Here is an 18,446-nt window from a genome sequence, read left to right on the forward strand (position 1 = left end):
CGGAGTCGCGGAACAAATAATCCTCTCACGGATAAACAGCCTTCTAATTAATTGTTATTCGTAACAGAAATGGGGGGAACGTTCTCGTAGAACGTCGGAGATGTATCCGAAATGTTCTCGCGAGAAGAGCTGCATAACTCTTACGAGTCATCGAGATGAAACGTCAAGTTTAGTGTCCGATTTACCTAACATTTTCTTGTCAGCCAAAATACGCGTAAGGTAACGCAGACGAAATGGCATAACACGTGAGCACGATCTTGTATCTCGAACTGTCGCGTATGCAAAAATTTCTCCGCCACTTATACCGAAAGAAATACAATAATCTCGTTGTATAATTCGCTCGACGTGGCTTATTGTTGGATATATTTCACAATGCATTACTGTCAGTGGCAGTGGTGCGCGTGGTGCTTTCGCGAATGTCTTGAATGTCTTGCTGCCAGCTATATTGTAAATTATATCTCTATGACGTTTCTGCGTTAATAGTGCATCGCATTAATGTGAAAATCAGAGAGAGAGAGAGAGGAAAGGAAGAGAGAGTCGTCGGGTCGTGTTAGAATTTCTGATCCGTGGAACAGACCGTAGTGCAATAAATAATGCATATCTCTGCACCTCTAAATGCGCCCGTTTCAAGAAACATTAATTGAAGTAAATCGTTGCGTTATTTTTTTAAGAAAACGGATTACGAACGATTTTTCTAAAAGTCTTCTTCGCTTGAAACGATAATCAGTTCTTTCTTATCAGGTCACAGAAGAGCTATAAATATTTTATTATTTCATTCTAGAACACAAGACAGAAAATTAAGATTGAATTATAAGATTCTGTGAAAATCGTTATTCATTGGAATCGTATTGCATTTTATATTCACCGTATCTTGTGCAATATAAAAAGATTGATGAAAAAAAAGCGCACATTCCAAAAATATATTCTGTCTCTTTGAAATGACATTACATTTACGATATATTTTAGCAGCGCAAATTTTGCAATTTAAACGAAATCGATATATTTAATTGCAAAAAAGCAAAAGGAAAAAACGATATTAAAGAGATCACCTGCTCAGGCGATTTCGTATCAGAAACATTCGTACTGCGAAATGAATATCTGTTTATGTTTCTCGATACAACGCTAGGATTCTCTATTATTTATGTCGTAAGTTAGATTCACGCTCCCCAAACATCGACAGACGGGCATCCGGGATTTTCCGAACATACTCTCTACCTGTGTCGATATCTGTAATAGTAAAAGATGCACTCCTCGACTTTGTAAGGCACGGTGAAAATAACTGCGAGATATTCTTTTGAAGCGTATCTTGAGATTTTTTATTATTTAATTTACCAAGATTTTTGTTTAATATCTGCAGACATTTATCACTAATATATTGATATTTATTGATATTAATATTATAATATTTATAGATATTCTATGTGTGCGGATATAATGTTTATTATTATATACAGCTGCATGTAATACATCACACATCAAGTTTCCAACCATACAAGAGACACGATGTGATTAATTTAAATGCCACCCTGTATGAATTTATTTATCGGCAATTTGCACATTAAATAAGAGTTTGCACTTAAAGGAGCCCAGGAGCGGCGAAGAAGAGTTTATTCTTCTCATAACTTTCGACGCGGAACAAATCTTGTGTGTACCTTGCCATTTCCGTTCGGGACGAATCTTTCATCCATTCCTGAGAGAGTTGTCCCGCGAGATTTCCATCCGTAGCCGTTTTCGCGATCTCGCGAAATAGAGTGGTTCTCTCTCTCTCTCTCTCTCTCTCTCTCTCTCTCTCTCACACGCTTCATCTTGTCGTTTCGATTCCGTGTGCGCACGGATTCTTGAATATATATGTCCGAGTTGCGTCTATCGCTTCTCGCGTGTCTCATCGAAATTTCGGCGATCGGACGATCGATGCAGAAAGAGGGGGAAATTAATCATGTATAATCGTAGCCATACATCCGCGCGACGGACGGTCTCGACTTCCATCGCGCTCACAGAGAACGTCGAGGTAAAAGAGGAGGAATAGTATAGGAGGCAGGGGGGAGAGGGGGTAATCGATCTCTCACCGAGGGACGAGGAATCTACAGAATAGCCGGTATCATCTTCCAGAAGGAGAGCAGAAGGGGACAAACGTTGTCGTGGTGGCGAGATGGTGGTGGCGAGAGAGAGAGAGAGGGAGGGGGGCGCCGGGGATAGAGGGTGACGAGAGAAGCGGGCAGGCAGGCTGGCTGGCAGGCAGGCAGGCAGGCAGGCAGGCAGGCAGGGTCGGCGGTGGCCCTTGTATTGATTCACAACCCCTGTCGTCCGCCCTCGCCGCCGAGCCATGGAAGTCGAGAAAGAGAGAGAGAGAGGGACGGACTGGGTTGGATGCGATAGAGGGAGGAAGGATCGTAGTCAGCCCCTAAACATTGGCGTAGAGCATCTAGACGTCGCCATGTCAGAAATTATTGTCGAGTATAGCGCTGGCGTCAGGAGTTTCGCGTGTATAACTTACGGCTCATTCGGACGCGAATAATATCCTGGTCGCGAGCGATCGTTTCGCTGCATGCATAAAGCGCTTGTCATCAATTGATCCGGCGCGATACGGCGCGTCGTGAGTCGTTGAAATAATCCTGTGGTGATCCATGACGTCTCGATATCATCTCACGCTTGGATTTCAATTAACGTCGAATATGAAAACGATCGCTCGAAGATCGATGAAAAATCTCGCAATTGTCCGAAAGCGTAGTTTCCAAGCTATTCAACCAATACCCGAGGTTTTCTACCTTTGACCTGCCGCGCCGATAGCAGGATGAATGTGTCGGAGGTGGTGGATAGGTGGCATCGAGAATCGGAAAAGGGTTTAGAGAGAGAGAGAGAGGGACTTGATGTGTGCAGAGGGACGGACGAGCGAATTCAGAGGATAGATGCGCAATTATTACGTAGATTGCGTACGCTCCCTTTCCACTCCTCTTTGTCGTTCTTTCTCTCCCTTTCCTTTCCATTCAAAATCACGTCCGCGACAAGCGAATCAAGAGAATTAATAGTTTTGTACGATCGTTCTTGTTGTCGAAAACGAACAACGATACACGCGTCGACAAACAAGCTCCTCTCGGCAAGTAGTTAGGCGAGAAAAAGGGTTTGCATGCGCATTGTCTGTCCATGCGACATAATATGTAGGAAACGCCATTTTAAAAAGCGGGGCTCGAGAGAGTTGTCTGACTGAGCGTTAAATAGGCGCTCGATTGAGCAGAGCGAGCATACAATCGGACCTTGACAAAGTGAGAGTCATTAGACTAGAAAAAAAAGGAGCGTTTCTCCAACGTGTTTTTTCCACGGCAGTAAATTCATATTGCGTTTTTCCCGCATTATTTTCTTTTGCTGTCAATTTCGTTAATCAGGTTTCGCAAAGTCTCTGAACCGCTCTTAATATTCTTTTACAATCGCTCGAGATACTCTCATGTGTCGTCGAGAGTAAATCCGAAACAATGATCCGACGAGAAAAGTCGATCGTGAACTTATATAGGCGGCACTCGAAATTCTGTGAACCAAGAAAAGAATGCATAAAGGCTGGAATTCGCTGGAGATGCAGCATTCGATCACGATCGAAGGCGCTTATTAAGGCCAAGTGTCATCCCGGACGATGCCATTTCGGTCTTGGAGATGCCTAGCTCACCTCAAGGTGTCTGCCCCTTTCGTTTCCTTTGCTACGAGACCTCTTTGGAATTTAATAATCTCGCGGAGAGAAGAGACACGTATCTTACAATTAGTTATAAAAATCGCAATAACAATTTGTTCTTTTATATATATTTTGTTTTATTTTATTGTTATCTGTCACGTTAATTAAAACGCTCGGATAGTAGCGTCACACGGGTAATTGCATCGCGCGAATCGCATTTAATTGCAACGACACGTGTTAATTCGGACGGACACTCCTGCGAGACTTTTTTTTTTCGTACTCGGAAATCGTGGACACGCACGGGATCAAGACCGAGGGGATTGCAGTTTCGTTTCTCTTCGCGTTCATTTACGTGAAAATATTTCGTCCGTAAACGTGTCTAGCGAATCGTCGCGAAGCAAATTGTGCACGCATTCGCGAGCACTTGCGAAAAAAGAACAAAAAAAAAAACAGAATTTCCTGCGACTTTATTAGCGCAACGAAATGCGCCTGTGAAAAGACGCACTCGGAATTTATTAGCTGCATTGAAAGTCGAAAGGGGGAAGACACGCGCTTTTATCCTTTAGACGAATGATCTTTCCGCGCGCTTCCTTTCTCCACGATTACCAATTTGCTCCGCATTTTTGCCACTCGAGTCTTCTTCATTTTCTTTCCTGTCGCGCCGTTTTAGCCTCTATTCTCGAATGATAAATGCACAGCGCTACACAAATATTCGATCATTTCAATTCAACCTTTGCAAGATAAATTAGACGATAAAGTGACGTTTCGAAAAGGTTTCCGATAAATTTTTACAAAATCCCTCGCGACATACTCTGTAGCAAACAACTGAAATCCATTAAATCCGCTAAATTATTTTCACCGATTTTGTCAATTTCGAGATCGATGTCCGCACCGCAGAAGGAACGTGAACGGTTCATTAAGTGCGTAACAGAGGAAATACAGACAGAAAGAGAGAGAGAGAGAGAGAGGGATGGGGGCTAGTTGAATCAGCTGGTCGCTGGTTCGATGCGGCTTTTGAATTTGGTTTCACGCCCAACAGATCATGTCCGAATTGTATTACGGCGAAATTTCTCGCAAAGTTACTGGCCGTAATTGCTATTCTCTCGTCGGCCCCGCGTACGCTACGTATCTCGCATTAATCCCGCGTTTCGCCCGCGTGGTTTTTGCGCGCGAACGAATTTGCATTCGTCGCTGGCGTTTTATTCATTCTTTCGCAAACGCTTTGTTTTGCGTGTGCACATTTTTCTACCGAATGGAGAAGATCAACATTTTTATCGTATCTTTCCTTTTACTCGGACAATTGTCTATCGGCAATTGTAATTGCGACGATTACGATCGCGACGAAGATGGAGATCGTCGATCTTCTTCAATATTAATATCCGGTCGCAATATATTGTCTAATTAATATTGAAATATTCATAAGAAACGTTCGAGGTCAAGTAATTCCCATTACGACGTTTTCCTTAAGAAAGAGATATTAATGACAATCGTTAATTCACTTGCGAGGAATAAATTATTTCTTTAATAAATCACGACGAGAAAGACTTGGAAATAAAATTAACAATCTAGAATCTAGAACGTTTTGATCCGCACGGCTTTTCGCTGTTATATGTAATGTTATATACGTATATAAGGCGCGTTTAATGATTTAACAAATTCGCAATTAAGTAAAGCAGCGAATCATCTTATCTAAGTGTCTTCGTAATGGAACATCTCGCAAATTCACTTCGTTTCTTTGTTGCATCTTTAGATTAGAGAGAAAAATATCAGTTGGATTAATAGTAAAAACAACGTTGGATCTGTCAACAATTTTATAGTTTTATCTATCCGGTATGTGATTCGCATAAAAATCAAACACGATGCCCGCGTGTCTCTTTGTCGCGAGAGACAGGCGTTTGTCGCTCGTCAAAGGATGGTAGAAAAATAATTCAAGTAAATATGGAAAATATGGGAGAAAGAGAGAATTGCATTGTGGAAGAGAGACGTAATAGTGAGAATGAACATAAATGGGGAAAAACAAGAAACTCACGCAATGTTGTATCCCGCGAACGAGATGGCTTTGTAAAAATGCGCAAAATAGTATAATGATACTTCCAATTATTGTGAGAATTAATTACTTTTAGGCGCGATAACACCTGAACGTAATTGAGCCTAAAACATGATGAATCTTTCGCGTTCAATTATTGTCTACATAATATCTTCTTAATTTTTTTCTCTCGCACATAAATTTCTCCTTTATCTCCGCGATATTAACGATACCGGGGAACAGTATTAAAGAATGTGCGGGATATGATTTATGCGAAAGAGGGCTTAGTACGAAACGATCGACGATGAAGGACGAGGGTCGAGGATATGTCTCTTCGAAGGGTTGTTTTGAAGGGAAAATGGATTCTTTTTGCGCAACTGCAGCCGTTGTTCTTTTTCGAGGGAACTGCCGATATTTGCCTAATTTTACGCTTAACATGTAAAGAAGCTGCTCTTATCCTTTTACATCGAGCTATCTTCTTGTTTTTCAAAAGAGATGATCTCTTCTGCAGTATCTCTCGGATGCTCTCGAATTATCGTTTTTACTTGAGAGTATTCGATATTTAAATCGATTGATATAAGATTGCGGCGAAAAATTCGTATCGTTGATGAAAATATATCTAGCCACTGATCTCTTTAGACTCCCTTCTTATTTGATTTCTCTCTTTACTTTATTGAATTATTCAATCTCATGTCTTCAAATTTCCACAAAATTTCTCAAATAATATAAACTAATTAAAAAATTAAAAAATCCAATTAATCCGCTGATCGCGTGAAAGCGTAAATCTTCTACTACTTTCTCGGTATATAATCTCGACGCATATCTGCGCATCGCATCAGGTTGACTCTCCTCCGTGCCGCTTTTCGCCCACATGTAGATCAGGAGGATTATAAAAATACGCGCGCGTCACACTTTTCCAGAATTGCTTCGCTTCGTAGCCGCTGTCGCCGCGCCGTCCTTTTCTCACCGTCGAGTAATTGTCCGATCGGCCGTGTAGCCTCCTCCTCGGTCTTGCTGGTAAGTAGCACAATTAGTTAGCGCACCATGAACGTTTAGGCATTGCGTCGAGCAGAAAGAGAGAGAGAGAGAGAGAACACGGTTGTCCTGTCATCCGACAACGAGAGCCAACGATTTGAGATAACGCGATCATCGTCGGCAAGCAACGTCGGTTACCTGCCACGTGCTGCGCATTCCACGTGTTCCTGTCATAACTGTCAACGAACTGTTCGCGAAATGTACGGCTTTGAAAAAGGTTTGAAGGAGGATATCTATTTGATAGAGCCTCTAAATTAGACGAAATAAATTAGCGAATTTTTTTAATGTGTTATTGTTTCTTGTTTTAGCAGAAAAAAAAATTGTTTTTTAATTGTATAAAAGTTTTACAATTTCACAGAAAAAATGCGCGCGTAATAAATTTCTCGTATTCTTATATAGATTCTTATATACATCTGTCAACATGTCATTTTGATTCTTTTTTGTAATAACGCCGTACGATTTTGTTTGTGTGTTTCACACAAATCGATTCTCCCCATCATGTTACATATATAAACATCATGTTATACACACACAAAAAATGACTGATCAAAATAGTTCACGATATATATTTTACTGTGGATGAGATTTTTAGCGCAGAAATGACAAATTGAAATTATAAGTCCCGAGCAGAAGCAATGTTTGCGTGCGTCAATTGCAATTGTAATCCCTCGCTCGAATCGGCTCTTGTCTTTTGTGTTTAGCGCATTTTTCCGGCTTCTTACTTTGTTGCTGCACGTATATCGCTCGCGTATATCGGCATCGTGTGCGCACATCGTAAAAAGCCCTACGTGCACCGCCCAACGATCGATTTTTCCATTTTCTCGAGCGTTGACATCATTTTCTTCACCGTTGTATAAACTAATAATAAAATAAAAAGGACGAAGAACCTACAGTGAGAGCGTATACGATGTTTCACTGGACATAGTAGAGAGAAAGAGAGAGAACACACACACACACATTCGGTTCACACGCGAACCGAGTTTAAGTCCCTCGGATTCGAATTCGATATGAAAAATCCCGTCCATTCAAATAAGACGACAACGTGTGCGAGGATGTCGATCGTGTATATTCGTAGCAAACACACACGCAACAAGCTCCATCGACCAAGTAGATTTTCAATATCCCGTCTCGCTCGCGAATCGCCTTATCGTATGACTTATTGAATACGTTTCGCGAGCGAGCGAAGCTGTTGACGGATTTATCGCGTTTGCTTCGTGTAAACCAAGAAGAAAAAGACAACGTGATTCTCTATCTGCTTTTATCTATAAATTTTCTGACGTATGTACATTTTTTTTATTTTTTTATTTTTTAATAATAATTGCGGAATAAGGTTGCGAGATCGGAAAGTCCGGCCAAGTTTCTTCTGAGAGGTAATCAGATTCCAATTTATAAAAAAAAAAAAAAAAATACATCCTTGAATCTTGCTCCAACTTTAAGAGAGTCATCCTGTATAACGCAAATGTATATATACAACCACAGGCAGCTGTATACATACACATGTATACACAGTCGCGAGCAGTGCCGTCTGCCGGGTCGGATTCGTACTACTCGCGGTGCAGTCACCACCTGGCCTAAAACCGTCGCACATCACTCTCCGAATTTTCCCGTTTTCCGCCGTGGAACTCGAGCATTTTCTCCAGCCGTCATCTGTCAAAGCGACTCGACGCGTAAGTACAGAGGTAATATCGATGTAGGCACACATGTTCGCGTGTAAACACGAGAACTCGGCGGCGAGAAGGTCACCTCTTCCCCTGTACGTCGTCCTTCCGTTGGCTGGGACATTCCGAGGATGACCTCGAGGTCGAATCCGCGTCGCCAGGTGCGTGAAAGGCGCGTTGACAGATCGGCGAGCTTTTTTTTCCTCCGGCGATGGAACCGCGTGACCCCGCGACGGACAGGCCGAAGAATGGAGGTCGATAACATCGCGCGCCCGCGCAATTCTTGCCGTTCTTCCTCGAGCGCGATAAGGGTGAGAAAAGGGTGCGTGGGTGAAAAAAATCGAAGTGTTTTACCCGCGAGAGAGTACGATCGGTGAACGCGTCGCATGTAAATTCTGCGGACTGGAAGAATCCAAGGTCGACCCTTTTCGCGGTAGCAGGGCGCCGCGGGCTGGGCTGAATTTTCTCGATATCGATTGGCGAATGTACCGGGCGACGAACGCACTCGTCCAGCATTCGTTCAGAACCTATCCTAGTTGGCGTTCTTCTGAATAAGGGTTCTTTTTGGTTTCGACGTGATCGGTGCGTTGTTGTTTATCTACAAAACTACTATTATAGTTGTTTCTCTGTCTATGGCGCGATATTCTTCTCGAGAAATTGTATGAAAGAGTGTGATTGTCATATCTGCGTGCCTTTCCCAGACAGCACACAATATGTACAAAATATTCATAATAATTATTTGAATATTTTATAAATATTTTTGTGATCTTAGATTTAATAGATTATTAAGATTTATCATAAAAATATTAAGAAATATGTATTTAGAAAATATTACTATAAATAAATATATATATATATATATTTATTTATTTATTTATTTATTTATTTTTTACTTACCATAAATATTATATAAAATACTTAGTCTATATTTTAATAATATATCGAATAAAGTTTTTATAATTTTCTTCTCTTAATGTATACAAAATATGCATAAAATATTTATATGATATCTCTGAAAAAATAAATAATAAAAAATACTTATGAATATTTATCATAAATATTGTGTGTTGTCTGGATCTCTGCCATTTTTTGAATTGATGGAAAAATGGACGATCAAATATCGTATTGAAAATAGAATTGATTTTGAGAGATAATACAAAATAGAAATAAGGAAATAGAAAATAGCAAAAACAACAACAAAAATCTTGGGAAAAATTGCGCGATCAAGAGGATAACATTCAATTAGTATTAAAATTCTCTTTTTTTTCATCTGCATTTTCTGTAGCTTGTAATTTCTTTTTCTTTGTCTCTTCTCTTCCAATGACCAGGTAAATACGATTATTCCATATTGAGTAAAAGAACTACGATGCACGTAGTACGGTTAATAAAATAATATACGGAGCTGAAATATATTTCCGGTTGATCTCTCCGTTCGAGACGATTCGCCGATTCGTCAATTGTCGGCGTTTAACGTCGTGTAATTTGGTTATTCCTCTCATCGTGTGACGCGTCGCACATGTTTGGGTTTCGATGTATTGAGTAGCTGGCCCGTCGCGGCACCGTACAACGCTCGTTTGTTGCACGTCGCATCGTGTGCATAGAACGGGAAACGCGTTTCGACGAGATGTGCGCGCTTTCGACAGTCATCATTGGACGCTTCATTGTCTTTCGGTGCAAAAGCGAAAGGGAGGAAATCGCTTCGTTTCGGTGGGCGAGCGCGGCGAGATATAATCCGCGAGAGCGAATTTCGCGCTATCGATCGCATTCATTAATAACGCCATTAAATCGCGGCTATATTGACGCGAAGGTCATGACACGCGATGAGAAATGTATATCTTTTTTTTTTTTATTTCTTTATTATCTTTATTACTTACGTCATTTTTTTTTCGCGTCTATTATATTGTAAAAATACCTTTTTTTTTTAGCCGCTCTCGTAATCTCCCACGTGGAACGTTATCGCAGTGTGATGTCAATCGATATCAACCAGTCGGGCGATTTAAAAACGTAAAACGGTAGAAACTTTAGAATGTATATTTCACTCATTCGAGCACATTTTATGTTTTATATATATATATATATCAAAGAAAGAAATTGTTTTTTAATAAAGTAATATATTTCTGGAATTCAAGACAGTGAGAGAGAGAGAGAGAGAGAGAAGAGGAACTCGCGCACGATCTCCTTCCGAGAAAATGAAATTTTCCTAGAGACAATACGTAGAGCTGGAATATTGGCGTTTGCAATCTCGCTTCCTCGTCAATCAACGCGTTCCGTACACTTCTCGCAGCGCATTACTTCGCATTCCGCGGACATCACGTAACCGGAAGCGTGGGTCATTCCATCGTTTCCTCCTCAATCATCCGCCAGTCGTACTCGTACTCTCTGTTGCACGTTATAGGAAACTATAATATGAGAGAAAGAGAGATAGAGCGATTGTTTATTTGCCCAATTTAACGACGATGCAATTTTATTAGCCGCTCTGCGGATGAAATAATTGCGGCTTGTTTTTTAAAGCGGCGAATATCCGCGTACGATTAACGAAAAGGCACGCGATGAAAGAAACGAATCATCGAAGTAAGGAAGAGGCGTAAGGAAAGCGATCTTTATTTTTGTGCTAGGCGATGTAAATGAGATGAGGCTGGCTAGAAATAGAACGAAGCAACTCGCGCCACCCACGCGGATCTTTCACGAGGAGGAATGCCTTTTCTCTAGCTTTCTCTTTGCCAGAGTTTATTTTGTTCCTCTTTTTTTTTTCGCCACTCTTGACTTTTGCACTGAACCTGAAATTTGCGCGACATTTGCATGGTAATGCTCGGCGACGGTGATGTGCTGGATTGTAAATCCAGCGCACTCGTTCACGGAAGCAGCTCTCTTCAGGAGCGAGAGGAGGAGAGAAACGGGATCGCTCTTACCTCGCGGTGGAGTTAAATTAAAATTTAATGAACCGTGGAGCCCTTTCATGTCACAGAGACCTCGCGTCAAGGAGAACGTGCAAGGATATGCGCGTGCCTTTAATTACGTTAGCTCGGAGCTTCGTCGCGTTTCTGCGCGATGTCAAGTCTCGAGCTTTGCAGGAAAGGGTGTAGCGTCCCACGTGTCAGTGACCTGCGAGAGATATATCCTAGACGATCCTCCCGCAAGATTTAATAATTAATTGACATAAAGAGAGAGAGAGAGAGAGAGAGAGACGTGTACTGATTAAATCTCACCTTATAATCTCTCGGTTTTCAGAAGGAACAGACCGATACCAAGCAGAGGACGTCGGCGAGTTCGACTTACAATACTTTCCCGGACGATTTGTACTTGGATGACCAGGACATAGAAGGCTCCGGTCGAGGTGGCAGTGATAATCGCGACGACCTCGAAGCTTCGGGCAGTGGCCTTGGCCCTGATGACGAGGACGGAGACGACGATCACGGTACGATGCTCGATATTTCTATATAAACAGATAGCAATCGTGAAAAATATCAAAGCAATGATTCTTTTATGGGGGAGGGGGATGTAAATAAAATATTAGAATTTTTGTTTCTTGTTTATCAAGCCAGTGTTTCTTCCTAACAATATTTTTTTATTTTGACGCGTGTGTTTATACTTTGGAGATTTTTGGCGAATTTTTTACATAAGTTGATAAAAAAAATTGCCGACTGCGAAACTAAATGCATCAATAAACTGTCATGCAGTGATCACAAAGGCGATGGCAGCGGCGGATTTTTCCAAAAATTGAAAAATATACAGTATTCACCGCTATGCAGATCGTTTCTCGTTCCCGGATCACGGTGATTGGAAATTCACCTCCAGGTTTCACAAACGTGCCAGTTAAAAAAAAAATAATAATTTCGAATCTTGCATCGCCGCGAAAATGCGAATCTATCCCAGATGAAAATTCTAATATATCCGTTATAATTTTATGTTACAGAGTTTAATGGTAATAATGGATTAGAGATCCCGAGCAAGCCGACCGAAGCGAGACCTCCATACTTTATCGATGAGACAAACGTCAAAACTAAACAACAGGTAATATCTTTCGAAAGTTAGTTGCCAACGTACATCTCTTTTTACCTTCGCAAAATATTCTCAAAGCATTTCTCTTCTACATTTAATTTAATAAATTTAGAAAATAAAATAAATGTTATATTTGTTGCGAATATATTTTTCACGCATTTTACAAAAAATGTGCAAGTGAATTTTTTAATAAAAATCGCTAAATCGCGTTGATTTTTTTCCCCTTAGAAAAGATAGAGAAAAAAGTATAGATTATATAAAATTGTAATTGCATTTTATTTTATAAAGTACTGTGCGCTAGTATATCATTCTTTTACGATATTACGCTTTGCATTTCCTGTATAAGCGTGCAATCTAATTTACCCGATTAGAGTGCCGACGCGACGACATCTCCCACCTCTCGTATCACTACATTTTTGTTCGATGACATAAGCGCGAACGCGTTTCTTCTCTCGTACACGATCGCGAATTAAACAGATTAAAGTGATTGAAGAGATCCGTATCCAATTTCTAGACGACTATCGACGCGGTAAACCGACCCGGCAACGAGGTCGACGTAATCGAACCCTCGGGCACGGAAGACGATCACGCTGACAATACCGACGAGATCCACGAAGTCTATATAATGAATCCGAAACACGAGGACCGTGCCAGCTCGTTCTTCGCGCAGCCAGGTGTACTAGCCGGTAAGTATGACAACAATTTTTTTCTTATCAATACTTGCGACATTTGACGAGTGTTTCACATCAAGAGATTATGATCGTATCTCTTCGTTTAGTTTTTCAAGTCACGACTACTGCTCGATTCTTGATTTGATGGAAATGATTGTAAGATGAGTGTTGTCGAACAAATGTTATTCTTCACGAGCAGAAGAAGAAGATTCTCTTATTCGCGATACATAAATCTAAGATATCTCGATCATGCTTCCAGCTGTGATTGGCGGCGCGGTAGTGGGCCTTCTCTGCGCGATACTGGTGGTCATGTTTATCGTGTATCGGATGCGTAAGAAGGACGAGGGCTCGTACGCCCTGGACGAGCCGAGGAGATCACCCGCGGCGCAGGCCTTCCCTAAGCCGGGCGCGCCCCATCACAATCGGGAGTTCTACGCTTGAGGCGACGGCGGCGCGATAATGACGACCTCGCCGATTCCTCTCGCGATCTCACGATGCCAAGCCGAGTAAGGACCACCGACGATCGACAACGCCCGCATTCGGAATCCCACTGATCGATGGTGAAAAAAAGAACGATTACTTCGGCGAACCGCATGGCGCGCGCGCGCCCATAGACTCTCCCGCAATGACGGGGCTTTTATCGAGGAACGTCGCTCGTGGAACGTCGGCCGATTCTCGCGGATTCTCCCTCGGCATCTACCGATATTCGCTTGCTCTTAGATGTAACTCATCCCCGTTACAACATATCCCTATCTACCTACCTACTTTATGCATCCATATATCCTTTGTGTTCTCCTTTCTTTCAGAAGGTAATTTTTCACGATTCTCCCCCGGAGCTTTTCTTCTGATATTTAGGCTCGCGACGACGACGACGACGTTTGCACGTACGTTTTTTGGCTGCCCGAACTCCTCTTGACTGTCGGAGACTGTATTTTCTTACGCGCTGTACTTCATCGTATTTTCGAAAGAAAAGGGCGTACGCGAGTAAGAGAGTTCAAGACAAGATGAATTCGCGGCTTTTTTGACCGAGAGACCATTCACAGAATGCCGAATTTTTTCAACTTAACGCTCCGATTTGTCCTTATAGCACTCTGTACAAAGATTTACCTTTCCGTTAAATCCTGATGTTAACCGCACGCTCCCGTTACCCTCCTCCGAAGATCCTTTTCAGAGTGTGATCATCTCGGCTGGTGATTGGAAGCGATGGACAGTGAACGACGAGACTACTACGGCTCTCGTATATATCCTGTCGAGACATCGTCGGCGAGGTTGCACCAATTCCAAGATGCATTTACAAGCGTATTTAGAGCGTATATAAATATATATGTGTATATATATATATATATATATATATATATATATATATATATATTTACGTATATGTATACATACATATATACATGTACAGGACTGAGAGCGTGAAAATTCGTGGGCGATAAACGCCGTTGCTATGTCGTTAATCATTCTGTCTCCCGGTGGAAGGAGGGAAGGGAAGAAGGATCGTTGCGGCACCGTGATTTCTCTCCGACAGCAAGAGCGGCGAGGAGTTAAGCTGCAACCTCGTCCACGTCGCTGCTATTGCTTGTTCCTTCTTTCTTTTCTTTTTTAAATTTACGATATCCACTTTTTTGATACTGAGCGTTTAATATCGAGTTCGACGAAAATTTATATCTATCAGTGCACATTCGCGTCTTAATAAAGACGAAAATGATGGCGGTACTCATCGACCGATCGATCAATTGCGAAGAGAATAAAAAAGGCGCCTATTATTAAAAATACGCATTAGTAATCCTAGCGCGACCGTACCGACCAATATCTAAATTCCAAGGAAAACAAAAAGTGCTTTGTCATTATGCACACACACACACACACACACACACACACACACACACACACACACACACACACACACACACACACACACACATACGTTTCTAAGAATTCTATAAGTTGCGCAAGTTTGTTTAGTGATAAGGAATTGATTATGTTCGGTCAGTCCATTGGTCGCTGGTACTGTACATATCGTTACGGAATAACGATTATTTCTGAAACTTATAAGATTTTGTACGTATTTTTGTTGTGTAATTTCTTCTCTCAATGTCATTTCGTTGTATCCTGTAGAACGTCGAAAGATAAGATCAATGTTTCTATTTTAAGATAATTAATTTTATCTTCCCATTTTTTTTATTGATTTTAATATTCATTTATAGTGAAAATTTTTCGCACAATTTTAGCGCAAGAGAGATATATCGCGATTTTTATATAAATGAGATTCGCCATAATTAAACACGTGTATAAATTTATAATAATTTGGATCTTTGATATGATAAAATTTATTAATGTCATTTGTAAATCCCATTTAACATTCTCTTTTTTTTCTTTTCCTCTTCGAGAATTATGTATAAATACTAAAAGCCCCTCATGGTAATGGTGATATTTCACGATGATTCACATATTCGCCAGGCATGTAGAAAGTTTTATTAAAATTCTTGTATTGTGTATTAATCGCCACGCATTTAGCAAACAAAATGAATTCTCAATTAGCGTGCCATATTTTTAAAACATGCGTGCTTGCGTTATCTTCAATACCGCGATCGACGTTTCTAATTTCGAGATAAATATGTAGCTTTTAAAATGTAGGAGAAAATCCCTTTTTAAGAACCGTAAATTTTTCTTTTTTTCTTTTTTTTTTTCAATGCATCTAATGATTTCGAACTTTAGATGAACAGAAGCTCGAGCTAGAGTCCAGATAAGAATATTGACAATGGGATAGTACACACCCTCCTTCCACCTAAGATAAAACATCCATTTTTATTATCAAGGGCAGTCCCAATGCTGATAAATCTTCGATACGCCCGTCTTGTTCGTCTCGTCGTCAAAACTTTCAACGACGAGAAGTTGCATTGCGAGAGGCACAATCACGTACGACACGTGGTTTCTGTCCCGAGAGCGATATGATAGTGCACACGCCTTAGTACGATTAAAAATGATGCCATAATGTCACATTAGAAAGCGAAAGGGAGCATGCGAAAAGCGATACAAATCTGTAACCGAATTTCTTTTTCAGCTGTGTCACGCGATTCATCTGTGCATCGCAAAGTTTATTAACGTTTTCTCTCTTTCTCTCTATTTTTGCAATATTTCCTTTTTTGTCTTTTCTATATGTTTATCTCTCTCTTTTTCTCTTAAAAATTTTTTTCTTTATTCTATATTAATATCTCTTCTGAATCTCTTCTTGAATCTCTTCTCGTAACAATACGAGCGTCGTTTTTTCGCAGAATCCAACTCCGTTACGGAAGATTAGACGCGTTGGAAGTAATTAAAAGTATATCATGCCAATACTGCCATATACTACGTAAGGAACTGCGATTTGGTACGAAACTCCCACGGATCCGCCTTATTATCACATTGCATTCTCACTTCACAGCACATTATTCTTATCCTGCATGGTAATCGCTTCCTCCATCATCCTTTAAGTTTTCGTCTTTTCGTTTCTCTTCAGCTGATTCGCGCTTCTTACGTATGAATGTGCTGATACTATAAAAAGTGTATAAAGTCTACTAAACGCCTTATTTTATTACCGAGAATAATGCGATTCTCCTCTCACATCCACGGCGAACTTGTCGCGTTCTACGACGATTTATCTTTGTTGGACATATGTCACAGTTTTAATGGATAATTTCTCTTCCGCATATCATGTATGTGACAATTTTATTTATTTATATTTCAATCAATAGTGTTAAAAACACTAAGTATGTAAAGAAAGATTTGTTAATCAAGATTTTTTACTTACGCTTTTAGAAGAATAAATTTTATCAAATTTTTATGGATTTAGTTTGTATCAAAAGATTTGTTTTAGTTCATCTAAATTTGATACATAGATATCAACTGAAAAGAACATTTGTAATCATAATTAGATATAATGTCGATTATACGATCAAAGAAATATTCTTATATTTTTTCGTAATATTTTTCATAGGTCATTTTAATTGGTAATCATTTTTCTCATTGTATATTTTTCTTCGATTTCTTTTAAATCAATTGAATTTTATCAATATTTTACATCAATTTTCTATAGATCCAATTTTCTAAAAACACACGTTTTACAACACACTTTTATCTTTAATATTCTTTCCTTTCTCTGTCATCTTTTTCCCGCTCGGTAATCTCTTATTTCATTTATACCGTGCGAAATAAATGAGGGAAGACATTAGAAATTGGGGCTCGTAATCTCTATTGTAATAATAATCATACATGATATAGATGAAATTGTTCGTTAGATAGTAATTAATTGACCGCTTGGTGTGCCTCTGCCCTCGGCTTTACTAGTGTCACCATGCGGCCAATTAACATTCGAAAGGCGAAGGTGGGAAAAAAAATTAATTGTAATGAAATCATATTTTATAAGAAGAACGTAATTCCATAAGATCATTATAGCAATGAAAAGTCTGTCTAACGCTAGAGACAAGAAAAAGCCCATAGGCCAGATGGACGAATGAAAATAATTTTAAAAGTGAATATATATAATTAATATTTAATATAATAATGATAATATTAACAATGTTATTTTTTAAGTGTAAGTATCGTCGTTCCAAAAACCACCACCTTTCTCCTCCTGCTCCTCATCCTTCTCCTATTGTTCCCTATACCGATCTATACTACATATATGTGTATATATCTCCGTCTATGCACGAACCCACAAAATACGTATATACATGTATATGTACTTATATATAAATATATAGATATATATACTCGCTCGCAATTGCGGTAAAGCGTTTGTTTCGGTTTTTCATCAAAATATTCTTAATCTTGCGCGCTTCAGCGTTTGTTCTCCTTGCTCCGAAATTTAGTCTATTTGCGTAATCGCACGATGACAAATCAAGATATAAATAATTTTCAACAAGTATGAAATATTCGTGTTATCGCTATTGCGGGTACTTATATTACGTTATTCTTAATTAACGGAAAAATTAATAATTGCACTACATTAGTATAATAACAAACAATAATGTATGTCGTCGCTCTTATTCTGTAAATAAATACTGTACCGTCTAAGGAAACGCATTGGGAAACTTCTTCGAGATATGAGCGTCTCGCTTCCATTTGATTCGTAGATTTTATAGGAATTTTATAGAGCCATACGCCAGGATATAACAGGAAGATTATTTAATTTTATTTGCATACGAAAATACAGTATATGTATTGGCGCCTTCGAGATACATGTTAAATTGCCATGATATTTGAGCACCATTGCGAAGGTAAATCTGTATATAAATACATACTCGGACATTTAACTGTAAAACTTACAGAGTTTCGTTTTACTAATGCATCCCAAGGTGAGCTTACTATTCGTAAAACAATACTGTGCACATATGTCTTCATTTACATATGCATTA

General features: G+C 39.8%; 1 protein-coding gene across 1 annotated transcript in view; it reads left to right on the forward strand.

Moving 5' to 3' along the window:
* Nucleotides 1-18,356, forward strand: part of LOC126857531 (syndecan-like) — a 70,961-nt gene extending 52,605 nt beyond the window's left edge. The window contains exons 2-5 of the mRNA XM_050607039.1: nt 11,606-11,792; nt 12,291-12,388; nt 12,891-13,062; nt 13,307-18,356. Coding sequence (XP_050462996.1) covers nt 11,606-11,792; nt 12,291-12,388; nt 12,891-13,062; nt 13,307-13,488 — 639 coding nt within the window. The 3' untranslated portion in view covers nt 13,489-18,356. The remainder of the gene's footprint in view (nt 1-11,605; nt 11,793-12,290; nt 12,389-12,890; nt 13,063-13,306) is intronic.
* The last annotated feature ends 90 nt before the right edge of the window (nt 18,357-18,446 follow it).

This window comes from Cataglyphis hispanica, chromosome 21 (assembly GCF_021464435.1).
Source record: "Cataglyphis hispanica isolate Lineage 1 chromosome 21, ULB_Chis1_1.0, whole genome shotgun sequence".
Taxonomy (NCBI): Eukaryota; Metazoa; Arthropoda; class Insecta; order Hymenoptera; family Formicidae; genus Cataglyphis; species Cataglyphis hispanica.